The sequence below is a fragment of the Orcinus orca genome, chromosome 4 (assembly GCF_937001465.1).
Source record: "Orcinus orca chromosome 4, mOrcOrc1.1, whole genome shotgun sequence".
Taxonomy (NCBI): domain Eukaryota; kingdom Metazoa; phylum Chordata; class Mammalia; order Artiodactyla; family Delphinidae; genus Orcinus; species Orcinus orca.
The window spans coordinates 85,638,773-85,654,155 of NC_064562.1; the positions used below are offsets into that span (position 1 = coordinate 85,638,773).

Here is a 15,383-nt window from a genome sequence, read left to right on the forward strand (position 1 = left end):
TGGTGGTACACATTTCAGAATTTACACGGTAGAATTAACATGTGACTCTCTCAACTTGACATGATTTTAGCTTATGCATAGGATTTATTATGGCCTCTGAGTGGACAAAGCATCAGGGGGCAATGATTTCAGCTTTAAAATCCATTTGCTAATTTTTTAGGTAAAGAAAAACACAAGTTTTCTACTATCTTCCTTTAATCCAAGCCAAACATCCTCTCTGAATTTTCCATTTCATCATTTACTCATCCACAGCTGTGCTTGATTAATACCTTGACAATTTTATTTTTGGAAATTGTGAATGAAAATGTTTAGAATAAAAATAATTAACATTATAAGCCAGACAATGTACAATCTCACATGGATTCTAGAATTTCATTCTAAGAATATGTAATACAGGTACTAATATTATCTAAGGCTACTCAACCAATAAGTGGCTACTGTAGGACTACAGATAATCAGTTTGACTCCAGATCATGTGCTCTCAACCACATTACCAGATGTCTCAAATGAGACATCAGGAAGCTGAAACATTGGAGTATGAGCGTTAACATTATGACATTCATTTAATCATTCATTCAGCAAATATTAATTAAGGACACCCATATTCTAGGCACTGTTCTAGAATTGTTATTTAGGAAAAAAAATGCCTGTATGTTGAGTATTTAAAACTTAGCACCAAACCCAAGAAGCAAAATATTAAAGATGAAAAATTAAGGAATAAAAAATAAATGAGAGCTTTGAAGCATTAAACTGCAAATATCAAAAGTTAAATTGATATGTAATTGACTACCTAGGTAAGAAAAATATTTTTAGAGCCGTCCAAAATAAAATTCTATAGTAGTTTCTTTCTGTTCAGTTATGGGCTTTGTGAGCTTTTTCAATACAAAATGACACTTTAAGTGAAAAATTGGATCAGTAATCAAATCTGACTCCCTGACTAGTTCAGTGTTTAGCCATATGGTCTTGCCAATCAGGTAAATCAGAGCACACTTTTATGAAGAATAGATAGCTCTGCTTGCTGTTGTCTCAAAATATTCTATTTAAGGGCTTTGTGGAATCTGTGTTTTTCTTCTGTTCCAGCCAGGAGGATCAAATGCAAGCCTAGACCCAGAAATCTTGCAGCATCTTGCCTTTACACCTGTTTTAATTGTTTGTGAGTTTATCTTCGTTCTCTCTCTCTCTGTCTCTCTCTCTCTATCTATCTATCTCTATCTCTATCTCTCTCTATCTCTGTCCTTCCATCTGACCACTTTATTTTATAGGCTCAAAATTCTGAGTTGTTTAAAATCCAGCATTTCCCTTTTCTTCACCAAATTATTTATGGCAATAGGCCAGGACCAAAGATCTTGCCTAGAGTCACTGAAAAGTCAACATGTCTGTTATTAAAAGAAACTAAAATCCCCTTCTTGACATCTCTTTGACTGCTTAGCTGAGAATCCCAGAAAACTCCAATTTATTTTACTCAGGAAGAGATGATATTTGAACACAATAGATTTTTAGCTTCAATGACCCCTCTAAGAAAAATATAACTTAATAAAGATGCTTTCTACCTTACTCTCCACATGATATATTGGACCTTTTCTCTCTTTCTTTTTCTTGCTCTCTCTCTCTCCAACTCCCTTCCTCCTTTCCTTCTTCTCCCCCTTCCTTCTTCCTTCCTTCCTTCTTTCCATTATCCCTTTCTTCCTTCTGGCCTTACTTATGTCCATATTTCTTTGTTTCTTTCTCCTTTATTTTTTATTGTGAATGTCAGTGACATTTTGACTTGGTCCATATTACCATCCAATATATTTTATTGGGTTTTTATTTCTACTCATTAAGAATATGATTCACGTGTGTTTGTATCAATATCTATTTTCACGAGAATCTAATAAGTTAACTACGTTGAAGTACAGAATCAAGATCCTTATGAAACATGTAAAGATCTCAGAAAAGCAATAGTAGTAAACCAGCTAACTAAAGAGTAGTTCTTATTGAAACTCAAATAGCCCATTGATGATAAAAAAAAATCTCAGAAAACCGTGTTATACCTACATCAGGAGCCTGATCTACCCATTTGAGGTAGAACTTATTTGTAATCTCTCAATTGGTTAAAATGTTAAATGAAGGAAGTTTATTTCATCAGCCATGAACAAGGCACTATGAAGAAAATAACGACACAATGTGTTCTCTGCTTTCAGGGATCTTTGAATCTAGTTGTGGAAAAATACATTAGAAGTGTAAATGTAAGATAATAAAGTACAGTACAAATAACAGTCCAATATAAAAATCAAAAGTAGACAAAGACACTATAAGGAAGTAGCAGTTAGGTGACTGGTTTCAAATACCTTTTCGGCAGCAAAATATTTTCTATGATAGATATAAGTTAAGAATATTTAAAGATGTTCTTATTGAAATAGAGATAGGTACCACAAAGTCCGAACAAAGTGGCCTGTCCTATGCACAGAGGAAATCTCGAGACATCATGTAATACTGTCTGTGAAGCACTAACAAGCACATAGTGTTGAGAAAAGGCTATGTCATTGTGAGCCAGCAGTACAGTGGGTGGCCTTTTTCATTTCATTGTAAATAATTTATTCAAAATGTATGTAAACTAACTCTTCCAAAGGGAATTTGATAGAGAAAATTACAAAGAAAGCATGGCATCATTGAAGTAGTTCTTTAAAGAATAAGTTGCAGTTTTCAGGAAAACAAATTATCAAGAATATTTGAGAGAGAAGGAACCATGTAAGCCAAGTTGAGGCATACATATAAGAATACAAAGTAGATTTGTATATTTCTCAGGCTTTTCGTCTAATACAGTAGCCACTAGCCATATGGCTAGGTTGATTTAAATGAATTAAAATCAACCAAAATTTAAAATTTAGTATCTTAGTAGCATTAGTCACATTTCAACTGCTTAATAGCTACATGTAACTAGTGGCTACCATATTGAACAATACCGACACAGAACACTTCAAGCACTGCAAAAACTTCTCTTGGACAGTGCTATAGAAAAGAGGAATCTTAGGAAAGAAAATATCCAAGTTGAGGATAGAAAAGTGGTTTATTGCTGAGAAGTGGAAAGTCTCCAGTACCATGTTAAAAATTTCGATTTTGCACTGTCAGCACTGATAAGCCATGCATGTTTTTAAGCAAGATGGCATATTTGCTTCTATGTTTTTGAAAGATAATTATAAGTAGCATGGAGTATATACTTGAATGGCAAAAGAAGCAAGGAGATAAAGACTATTGCAGTAGTTCAATAAGTCATATATTACTGAGAGTGGAACTAGGGTATTGGAGTGGAAATAATGTGTGGAAGGTTGTGTTTTTTGTTTCTTGTTTGTTTGTTTGTTTTTGCCCACAATACCCAACCATAACATTTTCTTCACACACAAAAAAATATCATATTTTCAGCCAGTGCATATCTATATGAATAAACATTCTTCTACCTTTCAGAGCACAAAAATAATGAAAAGATGAATCAATACACAGTTTCACAAATAATAAACCTTCTTTCCTGTAATGGTAATTGGCAAAGCTCCTAGGAAGGATTATTTGATATTGGTGAAATGTGAAATACAGTAAGAAGTTTACTTGTGCATGGTTGAAACAAATGAACAAATCAAACAGTATATAAATGTACAAGTGAGAATACAATTCTCTGCTTCACAGCCTTGGTCCCAACCCTCAGAATTTTTTTTTTTTAACTTTCTATTTTTTACTTTCCTCTGATAATTATTTCCATTAACTTCTAATTCATGGAGTACCAAAATTGACAACTCAGAATCACCAAAATCCACCTCATGTCTATTTTTAAACATTGATGTAGATCTTGTAATTTTTGAAATTCTCACTGATAAATAACTGGGATTTTGTGAAAGTTGATTGGAGAAAATCTGTGCTTAGTTTGGCATTCTCATGTGCCACTTTTTGAATGAGAAATTAATAGTGATATTAGTTAATATTTCATAGTATCAATAACATGACCTAATAATGTTTGCTAATCATATTGCTAATACTTAATATTATTAATTGTATTAGTATATGATCTAAATAGTTATTATATTATTGGTCTTGGTGCTTAAAATATATTTTGTATATTTAACTATACGATTAATCTATAAGTAAGAGTATTTAATATATAACCAGACACATATGTATCTTTAATAGTGAGAATGGGATGGATTTCTCAAAATGTTAAGTTCAGCTCTTCTTAGTGACTTTTTAAAATAACAAAAAAAATGGCATATTCTCAAAACTACATCATTTGAAGTAAAAGGAAATTCTATTCAATTGTTTCTTTTTATGTCATTTAAATGGATCTATTTTATTTTTTCAATGTTTGCTATTTGGGGGGCAGCAGGATTTTTATTTGAGAAATTGTAAGGTGGATTTTGCTGTTGTACTTCAGATAAATAAGGCATATAATGTTTATATTGTTCCAATTAATTTTTCAGTGGTTTCCAAGGTCACAAATGTGTTGAAAGTATTTTATTTTACTGATACTGTGTCAGCTCTTTGGCTATTTTTCTCAATACATATAAAATTCATTCCTAGTCACATTCATCATTCAATAAAGTGTAGTTTCTTTCAATTTATGAATTAGTGGCGTTTTGGGGGAGGCAGCAGGAAACTAGAAAATTGTCAATCTAAATTGTCACTGCAATAAGAAGCTCTCCATGATTTTGACCACCAGGGATTGGTCAATGTTTTAAATGAACCATTTGCAGTTTTCCTCCATTTTTGTGTACTTTAATGTTTAATCATACCTCTCATGCACAACTGATATCTTCTAACAAACACACCATCTTCCCATTTATGGCAGTTCTGAATGATATATGGAATGTGTCTTATGCCATATAATCTTGAAATTGCGGACTAACAAACTTGCATTTTAACCACTTTTCACTCTGGTTAACATTGGAACATATGTTATTTAAGTATTAAGTAAGAAGAAAATGAATACCAATTTGCCTCATTTTTATACGTAAGTTTAGTGCTCCACTAAAATTTAGGAGTCTAGTCGAGTATCTCCAGGTGTCAATCTCAAAAAAGATCTGTCATTAACATTTAATAACATACTGCGTCCGTTTTTCATGATATATCTAGGCAAGTGAAGTCATGCATTTGTGTTTAGGGCATGGCTTCTTATCTTCAGGCTGCATATTTTGTTCCTAATATGGATGTTATGACTTGTGTGATGGTTTTATCTTTTTAAAATATCACTAAATGTGATTATTTGCTTCTCTTTGCATCTACTGAATGTTTAATATGTAGTGGGTCAGATTCTATGTTTCTTTTCAGAAATGAAATGGGTTTGAATATAGGTCCAAATTTTTAAAAATTATCATTTTTTGTGTTTAATTTTTAAAATCTTTCTCATACAATGTTTAATTATCATGGCTTTGAGATTTATTTATTTCAAAATTTAGGATGAAAAAATTTTATAAATATTTTCATTAGAATTTAAAAGCAGGATAAAACAATTGTTATAATCTCAGCATTGTATTCAGTGTTTACATAATGACACCACTGATTATAATAAATTGTGAGATTCACGTTTTAAAATAATCCCTGAAATATGTGGAAGTCCTGAGAGATGAAGAGTTACTAAAACGGCAATCTTCACTCATATTTTACTTGCCATTTTATTCAAGCGTTCATTAATGTATTTCTTTCCAGGAACATTTTTGATGAGGTCCAAGTTTTTGTTGTTGTTTTTATTGTTATTATTGCTTGTTTTAGCACATATTTTATAGTCATTTATGATATATCCTCTCCAGGAATCAACAGTAGCAATGATAATTACAACACTATTATCAATTGGCAAGGGAATAGTTGCTATGTTTCAAATATTTCGTTTGGTGTTTTATGTATATCATCTCATTTACTCATCAAACAGATCTATGTATTGTTATTGTGGCTTTGGTACGGCAAAAGACACAGACACAAAAGAGCAGTGACATTTCCTGTTCAAAGTTACAGGACTCTACTGGGCAGAGCTGGAATTTCAGCCTAAGTAATTGCTTTAATATTGCACAATATCCTGACTCCAAAGTAATTGCTCCAAAGTGATTGTTCCAAAGTGTTGGCTTTAATATTCCACAGTATCCTGGCCATGCTCAATTTTTTATATTTTTAAAAATTCTTGTTCTTATTTAAGTAGTATTCAGAACATGGTATCATCAAGAGTTAGTTTGATATGTGTCCCAAAAAATCTTGGTAAAAATAATAACTATTACTACTAGGCAAGACGAAGCACGGATCATTTTACATGTTATGAAGTTTATTCAGCACAACCATCACAAAAATTAGGTGGTAATATAATTCCAGCTGGATAGCTGGAATGAGCAGAATTTTGGTAGAATTAGCAGAATTTTGAATACCAGTTGTTCCCCAACCTGAATTTTTACCTCCTGCACATTCTGTCTCCCAAATATGATGCTTTGTGCCTATCCACAACTCCAGACCTCATATCTTTTTTATTCATTCATAGCTCCTCAAAGTTTTCTGCTTTATCAGAATGTCATCTTTACTATTTGTTCTCATTATTACTAAAATAAAGTACAGAATATAACCATAGCAAACAAACACATGTTTATAGCATTGTAAATGTTTTACTGTAAAATATCATAGAAAAATATAGTTTATTCTCATTTTAGAATTAGATTCATGGTTAACAATAATTCAGTAGAACAACTTTCTAAAAATATAAAATATATTTAATTTTGAGTGTTTTTTTCCCTGCAAAATCTTTGGAATGTAAAATAATATTTTTATGTGCTACAAGGTAAATTATAATCTAAAAAACATGTTAGAATTGGGTATTCATTTGATTTTTGGAAAATAAGATTATTTTTACTGCGTGTCAGTCTCTCAGAGTTTGCCTTGAGGGGACATATTGATCTTTTTTATGATTTTTTTTCTCAAAACTCATTTATTATTTTACTCAGATGTCCTCTGGACTCCATCCAGGATCTACTCTCATTCCAATGAATAGCCTTTCTCTGCCGCAAGGAGAAGATGATTATGGGTACCAGTGCTTGGAGGGAAAAGATTGTGCCAGCTTCTTCTGTTGCTTTGAAGACTGCAGAACAGGATCATGGAGGGAAGGGAGGATACATATACGCATTGCCAAAATTGATTCCTATTCTCGAATATTTTTCCCAACAGCTTTTGCCTTGTTCAATCTGGTTTACTGGGTTGGCTATCTTTACTTATAAATTCTACTTACTAGGCAAAACTCATAAGAAGTCTGACTAAATCCAATATAATCGACTGTCCTTCAGTAACATGAAGTTTAAATTTAAAATGCAGAGAAACCAATGGTTAAAACGTGAATAGTTATTTTAACTATTTTACAGCTTTCTTGGGTAAATAAAGTAGCAGCTTTCAGATTAATATATGTAAATTTATGTAAAACAGATTAGTTGCAAAATTCAGTATATTAAAATAGTATTATATATTTGTACTTTAATTTTCTTTATTTTTACATATATCCTATTATGATTTTGAATTTATAAGTTCTGTGATTCATATTTCAAAGATGGAATAATTTTAATATATATTTTATTTAAACATAACCTATCATTTGTAATGGTAGCTTAATCTAATGCCTAATATTTATATAATATGTTTTTGCCTAGAAAATATTGTTAATTTGATTTTTTTTTTTGCTTTTTATTTTTATGCTCTGTTTGGACTAGAGTTAGTTGAAAACATATGAAACATATGAAAACAATGATTTCATTGGATTGACTTCCAAGAAACTTTACTCCCAAAAACAAATTAATTTATTTTTAATTTTTTTATTATTTAAAAAAGAAAAGGCCATTTTACCTTATCTTTGATCCAATTCATTTCCTGATGAAACATTAAATAAAACTCCAGTTATATTTAGGTTTGGTGATTTACAAACTAAGATGGAAACCATCAAAGTAATTTCAATACAAGGTGAAAAAAAATGAAGAATATTACATTTAACCATTTTATTCTCTGCCGCATAGCATTTATGAAGAATGAAGAGATTAACACTGAAGTGTTTATATCTACCGACCCTGAACTTAAATACAGAAAGAACTGACTTTTTCTTAACCCTCTACAAAAATGTTACATTCCTTAAATTAACCAAAAACATTGAGGAACAGGGCTTCTATTTGCTCATTGTGGCTAAAGAATTATTATCTAGCAAATTGATTTGAAATGCATATTGAGGATATGGTCTTAATTACGTGCTATTAACATTTTTCAGACCAGAAATGTTCTAGAAACACAGTCTTAGGCTTGTGTTCTATATCGCCTTTCCCAGTTCCTAAATTTGGACTTGGTCAGCTTTACGACTTTGTTATCAATTTTAATGATATTCTCTTTTTTTAAAAGATGTGAGCAGGCACAAAAATCATGTTAAAGGTGGAGTTCTGTTAGAGGCACCTCTAATGAACATGAGTGTGTGGAGCTCTCTCAATTCTGAGAGGAACAAAAATAGTCTTACTATAGTTTAAAGCCTGTTGCTTAATAGTTTCCAAAATGTCTGTTTTGTTAAGAGGCGAGATAAATTTAGGCTTTAATTAATCTATTCCTGTAACTAGTTGGGCATATCAACTATTTATAAGAACTCCCTATTCATTCACCATTACCTAATTATCTGTAAAATCACCAGAGTGATCTTGAATATAGCCTTTAAAAATTGTTTCCATTGTCAAGAGCAACTATCAGGATGAATAATTTTGTGATCAAGGCCTATCTTATGGTATGTGGAGGAAGCTATCACCTGTGCGCCTGACACCATGTGGGTAGTGAATACATGTGTATGCTCTGGCATGGTTATACTTATGATTTTAGAATATATAGTGTTTTGGTTTTTTTAATCTAAATATGTTTCATTGGGTATCCATCACCTACATATGAACTTTTTTACTTTGCTTATAAATCTTGGAAAAACGTAAGCATGAATTAAATGATATTGCCCAAATATCCACCGACACTGGTTTTTTCTGAATGGAGAGCCAAATTAAACTTTGGCCATGTATGTATTCACTTACAAAGTGCTCATGCATTCATTGTTATAACATTGAGTATTGATGGATATTCTTAACGTAAGCATTCATTTAAAGATAAATGAAAAATGAAGTACCAACGAAGAATAAATCATTTCACTAAAATGTATCATGGCTATTTCCATGCTTTAAGCTATATAGCCTGCTCATTACCATGGGGGCAATTTTAATTCTGGGATTCTTTCAAGTCTATCAGCATGACCCTATTTTAAAATTCTTAAAAATGCTTAATATTAGTAGCTTTGATTTTCTCACTGGTGTTCCATTAACTTGGCTTTAAATGTTGACAGTATTTACAAGTGGAAATAAAATATGATATGATGATAAAAATATGACAGATGCTTTTCTATATACATTCATTGTATATATCATCAAAACTAGTGCTTTGTTTTCAAAGCCAGTGGCATTTTGAGCAGTTCTGTTTAAACAAGCAGATCAGAAAGGGAAGTGTGTAAAAATCTTATTATTTCTAAAAATGAGAATGAAAAGGTGAAAATGCAGTTAGATTATTTTTACAAGAAATCAAATAGAGCTTACTTTCAAAGGGTATGCAGTCTAATCCCTGTTTCTCTCTTCTTTCAAGTATTAGTTTTATCATCTTGAGAAATTATTTTTTAAAAATCCTCCTCTTTCTCCAGGTGAGTTATATCTTAATTTTATTGGATTCACTGGTACTTATGTTCCCTGACTGATTTAAATGTTTTTAACACTAATATAGACCAAAAAAGTGGATATAGATGAGGGGAGAGATAATTAGAGCAGAGGGACTTAGAATAATTTGGAAAAGTGTTCATTCACATCGAGCCATCCTCTAAATATGTGACCAGGATCTAGAAGTATCAAGAAGGGAAACTGTGACTAGCATGATTTTATTCTCTTGGGTTTACAATTGCATGATAATATTTTATCTATTCTTGAATTGCATAGATAGACTCAATTGAAATCAATTCCTAAAAGGCCAAGTAGTTTCTGGAAAAAAAAAAAGAACTTAGATTTCCTGAGAATTCAGTAGGGAAAGGGCAAAATTAAAGAATACCTCTAACTAAATATAAAGTGTTAATGTAAGCAGAAATTAGATAATTCATTGGCTACATTTTATTTTAAAGATATAGATTTCATTAAGGAGTTTTGAAAACATTAACTTTAGGTTAAAGTACAATAAATGTGGGTAAATATACAAATAATCACCAGGGTTTTTTTTCCCCTTTAGTGTGTTCCCATATTCTGACATCAAATTTAATCATAAAATATCTTATATTTCAGTTTAAGAACAAGATCAATATCGAGACTTGCATTCTTTCCAATGATTCAGCATCAAAAAGAATGATTGACAGTACTCTCACATCAAGGGCTCATAATTGTAAGATGTGAAATTGTATTCCAAGTCAAGGTGTTGTGAAGAAATGCATCTCGTACTTTGATTACACAAGAGATTTAGATAGGATGATTTGTTTGAGTTTAAAATTTAAATTAATAACCAAAAATTGATAAGATATATAATAAATGAATAAATATATGCACAAAATTATCAGTTTTATACCAGTGTCTATTTTCACTCTTGCAAAATTCAGCAAGATACCATTCACAATTATTTCATTGATCTTAGCACTGGAGTTTAAGTGATCACTTAGACATTCAATAATTTAGCATATGTCCCACCAAAAACATTTTGAAAATAATTTCTGACCAAGCTATTTTTCTTTATATCATCAAATTTATTTAACTCCTCAATGTCACACCAAATGAAGTCTAGACATACTTGGTATTATGTTTCTGTTGGTCATTGTTTTTTACTGCTAGCGAGCCCTTGACAGAGCACTGTAAAGTCACAGAAACCATTACCAAGCCTCTATCAAAACATTCCAAATGGAGTTTCCAGACCCTGTTGACCACATTGCTGTAGTCAATGTAAGGTCAGTTCTGTCTTTTTTTGCTTGTGCATTTTGGAAATGACATAACCTAATTCAAATATTTATGCAGCACTTCTTATATATAAAGTACTGACTTAGATACAATAGGGAATATAAAAATGAACTCTGGAGGAGATTATAATATAATCAGAAGACTAGTTATACAATTTAAGGGATGGAGGATAACTCTGCGAAAGTTTCTTGGAGAATATAGGCTTAGAGATGGGAGCTTGAGAATTCAATATGTCAATAGGCGAGGTTAACAGAGAATACATTTTGCAGTTGAGTAAACAGCTTGAATAAAGAAACAGAAGCATGGGCACAAATAAAAGTTCCATTTCAATTGAAGGTTAAGATTCATATAGGGAAGCAAAGATGAGGCTAGAAAGATAAGTCTAGCCCTATGGTAGAGAGGCAAGAATATGAACTTCAGAGGGCTGAGTGATATCAATTCTTGAAGAGTTCACAAAGATACACGAGTACAGAAGCACCATTATTAATATCGCAAGAGTTTCATTTATTGGTGTGTGATGTTTGGAGTAAGGAAAGCCAGTTAGGAAGCTACTGTAATACATGAGGTGAGAAAGAATGAAGGTCAGTACGCAGGTGATTGAAGTTCAATGGAGAAGGGGGAAAGACAGATCCTGAATAAAAAAGGAAAAATGGCAAACATGAAGCTGTGATTAACAGGCAACTGAGTGACATGTTGTGTGTAAGAGAGGGGATCCTGTATTGCATAGTAGGTATTTGGGTGTAAATGAACACTAAAACACTGCAAGGAAATTCTGGATGTATTACAATCTTGTTTGCTGTTACTTTTAAAATTTTAATCAAATGCTTATTTTTCTTACTGATCTATGTTTCCCACATTAGGGATGAAAAAAAGAATAATCTCCTGAAGTATAATCTGTCCAGATTATTATTATTTTGTGAGAATCTGTTCCTCATGAAAAGGGCTTTCTCTTCAAATAACTTTCTCTTCTTTCTTTCTAACTAAGAAAAAAAAATAATGTATTTGGACAAAGAGAGGAAGGGAGAACTGTGAATAGAAATAGGCTGCTGTGTGACCAGACAAATCCAGGATTCTGATTCTCAAACAATTTCTGAAATATTTGTCTCAAAATAAGTTAATTTATTTTTGGTCAATGAAATATGTACCTGGAAGCTTTGAGTCTGGGAATAGTTAAGATGAGCCTGTAATGCAGTTAAGCTGGAAAGAGCTAATTAAAGGACTTTTAAGATATAATTGACCTAAATAGAAATAGTTTGGATCTCGATAAACCACTGTAATAAGAGTTATTTGTGTCCATAAAGTGTATGTAGTCACATCGTATAATAAAGTTTTGTGGCTTGTGATTGCAGTGGCTTCTGCTTCATCATTTTGGGGAGCATTTTGTGTGTGGCAAAGTTATCTCAATTTATCAAAGTATTATGTCCTTTAATGATTCTAAGTACAAAATAAATTCAGTAACATTATGAAATAGTTACATTCTCTTAAAATGTGTCTTTTTTATAGTTTTCATACAGATATGTCCCTTTTTTAGTTTTAGAGTATGTAATCATGATTTTAGCATTGAAGTTAACTTATGATCAATGTTATTTCACATTTTTCTAATTAAGAAAATAAATTTAAGAGTTCTCTTTGACACAGAGTTCTGAAAATGAATTAAACTGAATGAATTAAAAGGTTAAGCAAAGATAGTTAATATTTATGCATGATTTTCACTACCAAGACAATGAATCTGGATTATTCTAACAACTTGTGATTTCATCCTAATCGGAACTGCCAGATAGTGTTCCCCAGGTGAATCAATAAGAAAAATATATATTAGTGAGGATTAATACTCGGGCCATTCCAAATACCTTGTGTTATGAAAATGTATTATTTCATTTGAGGAAGCAGTGAAGGAAAATTCTCTGCCACTAAAATACAGTACTTAAAAAAAAAGGAAAGTCTGTGATTCTTCCTTCAGGTTCAATGCTGTTTTTATTAAAAAAAACCAAAAAAACCTGAATAAGATGAAGGAGGTTTTAGTGTTTCTTGAGCACTTGCCATGTGTCTGGAACTTTAAGTGCATTCTATATTAATAACTTAGACTTCAAACGAATGAGCTCTATGTAACAGATGGAAAAACTGAGGCTCAGTATATTAGATACATGCTCCAAGCTCGTATACCTGTAACCTGAAATTAAATACAGGTACCTCTAGTTATACATACACTTCTCTTTCAGTTACAAGTAACTATTCTGATGACAATGTGATTGTTCATATTCCAAAACTAGAACAAGTTTCCTTCACAGAAGAGGTGTTTAGACTTAAAAAGCAGCCTACTCAATTCTGTTTGAAGCACAGAAACTCTATATTATTCAGTAAGAGTGTAATCTTTGTTATCTCCTTCTTATTTCCAGTGTGGACTCAAGGTCAGCTGATATATTTTAAACAGGTACTATAAGATTTCTTAAAAATTACTCCTGATATCCAATCAAATATAATACAGACTATCAGGCATGGCTCAGAGATATTGTGGGTTCAGTTCTACACCACTGCAATAAAGTGAATATCGCAATAAAGCGAGCCACATAAATTTTTTGGTTTCCCAATACTGAAGTTATTATAGTGTTTATACTGTAGTCAATTAAGTGTACAATAGTTTTATTTCTAAAAAACTTACATACCTTAATTTTTAAATATAGCTGAAAAATGCTAACCATCATCTGAGCCTTCAGCAAGTCATAATCTTTTTACTGGTGGAGAGTCTTGCCTAGATATTGATGGCTGCTGACTGATCTGGGGGGTGTTTGCTAAAGGTTGGGTGTCTGTGGCAATTTCTTAAGTAAGACAAAAAACGGAGTTCTCCTCATTGATTGACTCTTCTTTTCAAGAATTATACCTCTGTAATAGGGAATGCTGTTTGATAGCATTTTACCCACAGTAGACCTTCTTTCAAAATTGGAGTTAATCCTCTCAAACCCTGTCTCTGCTCTATCAACAAAGGTTATGTAATATCCTCAATTCTTTGTTGTCATTTCACCAGTCAAGTTTGCTGTCTTATATGGACATGGTTTGTGGCGCACCCCAAAAATTATAACAGTAACATCAAAGATCACTGATCACTGATTACCATAACAAATATAAAAATAATGAAAAGTTTCAAAATATTGAGAGAATTAACAAAATGTGACACAGAAACAGGAAATGAGCAAATGCTGTTGGAAAAAAATGGCACCAACAGACTTGTTTGATCCAGGGCTGCCACAAACTTTTAATTTGTAAAAAATGCAATATCTGCAAAGCACAATAAAGCAAAGCACAGTACAATGAGCTATGCCTGTGTTTACTTTTTAGAAAATGGAGTGGCACACTATGGCCACAGCAATAGTAACTGGCTCACAGCCATACCCCTTCATTTACATATTGTCTGCGGCTGCTTTTGCACTGTATCAGCACAGTTGAGTAGGTACAACAAAAATCAAGTGGTCCTTAAAGCCTAAATATTAATCCTCTGTCACTTTACAGAAAAAGTTTTGCAACCCCTTTTTTGGAATAACTTATTGTGCTATTTAAAAAGGCACCACATTTTTTAAAATGCATTTTCTTAATTTTTAAAAAATAATACAGTTAATTGCTCTCCACTGTACTTTATAGTCTCAACTCCTCTCAAAGAAACATTAACCAAAGCTATGTTATCCTTTTTTAAATCTGCTAAAAAAAACTGTTGTGAATCTGTTTCATTAATGAAAATGCATGCTTCATAATTATTTCAATGTTTTTTGAAGTAGATAAAGTAGACTAATCTAGAGAGAAGATTGCTGTTACCACTAAAATTGACACAAGATGCTTTAAGTAAAAGAAAAGTGATAAATCCAACTGCTAAACTAATTTTAATATTTTCCCCCTTGAGACAGCATAAAGTATGTTTTCTCATTAAAATTGTTTGTGTCAGTATACTATCTTGCTTTTAACACTTTTCACAGTATTAAAATCCAAACAGCTTTTTCTGAATAATTTTATTGGAATAAATATTTAGTTCACTTTACACAGTACTCATGAGCTTTCTCTCTGCATTTCAGGGTGTGCACTTCAATAATTAAAATTTACAATTCCAATAGTCACAAAAATTAGTTTGTTAAAATTTTTATGCTCAATAAAATAGGAAAACATCTTTAAGATAATACTATATAATAGGTAACTTTAGTAATGATACATTCAACATTTACCATATATCAAATTTCTGAATATTGATTCAAGTACACTACTAAAAATTGTTTATGTTCATACTAAGATTTAGATTTTTACTTTTTTCACTTTTTTAGCTTTAAACCTTTTAAATTATTGTGCTAAAATTTCAATTCTTCATTATGGCTTGTCATTTTAAAAGATTACTCTTATAATAAAATTTCAAAATTGTGAAAGCCTCACTTTGCATTGATA

General features: G+C 31.6%; 1 protein-coding gene across 1 annotated transcript in view; it reads left to right on the forward strand.

Annotated features, from left to right (window-relative positions):
- The window catches only part of GABRG1 (gamma-aminobutyric acid type A receptor subunit gamma1), a 68,104-nt gene extending 55,797 nt beyond the window's left edge, over nucleotides 1–12,307 (forward strand). Inside the window, exon 9 of the mRNA XM_004268306.3 lies at nucleotides 6,939–12,307. Coding sequence (XP_004268354.1) covers nucleotides 6,939–7,208 — 270 coding nt within the window. The 3' untranslated portion in view covers nucleotides 7,209–12,307. The remainder of the gene's footprint in view (nucleotides 1–6,938) is intronic.
- The last annotated feature ends 3,076 nt before the right edge of the window (nucleotides 12,308–15,383 follow it).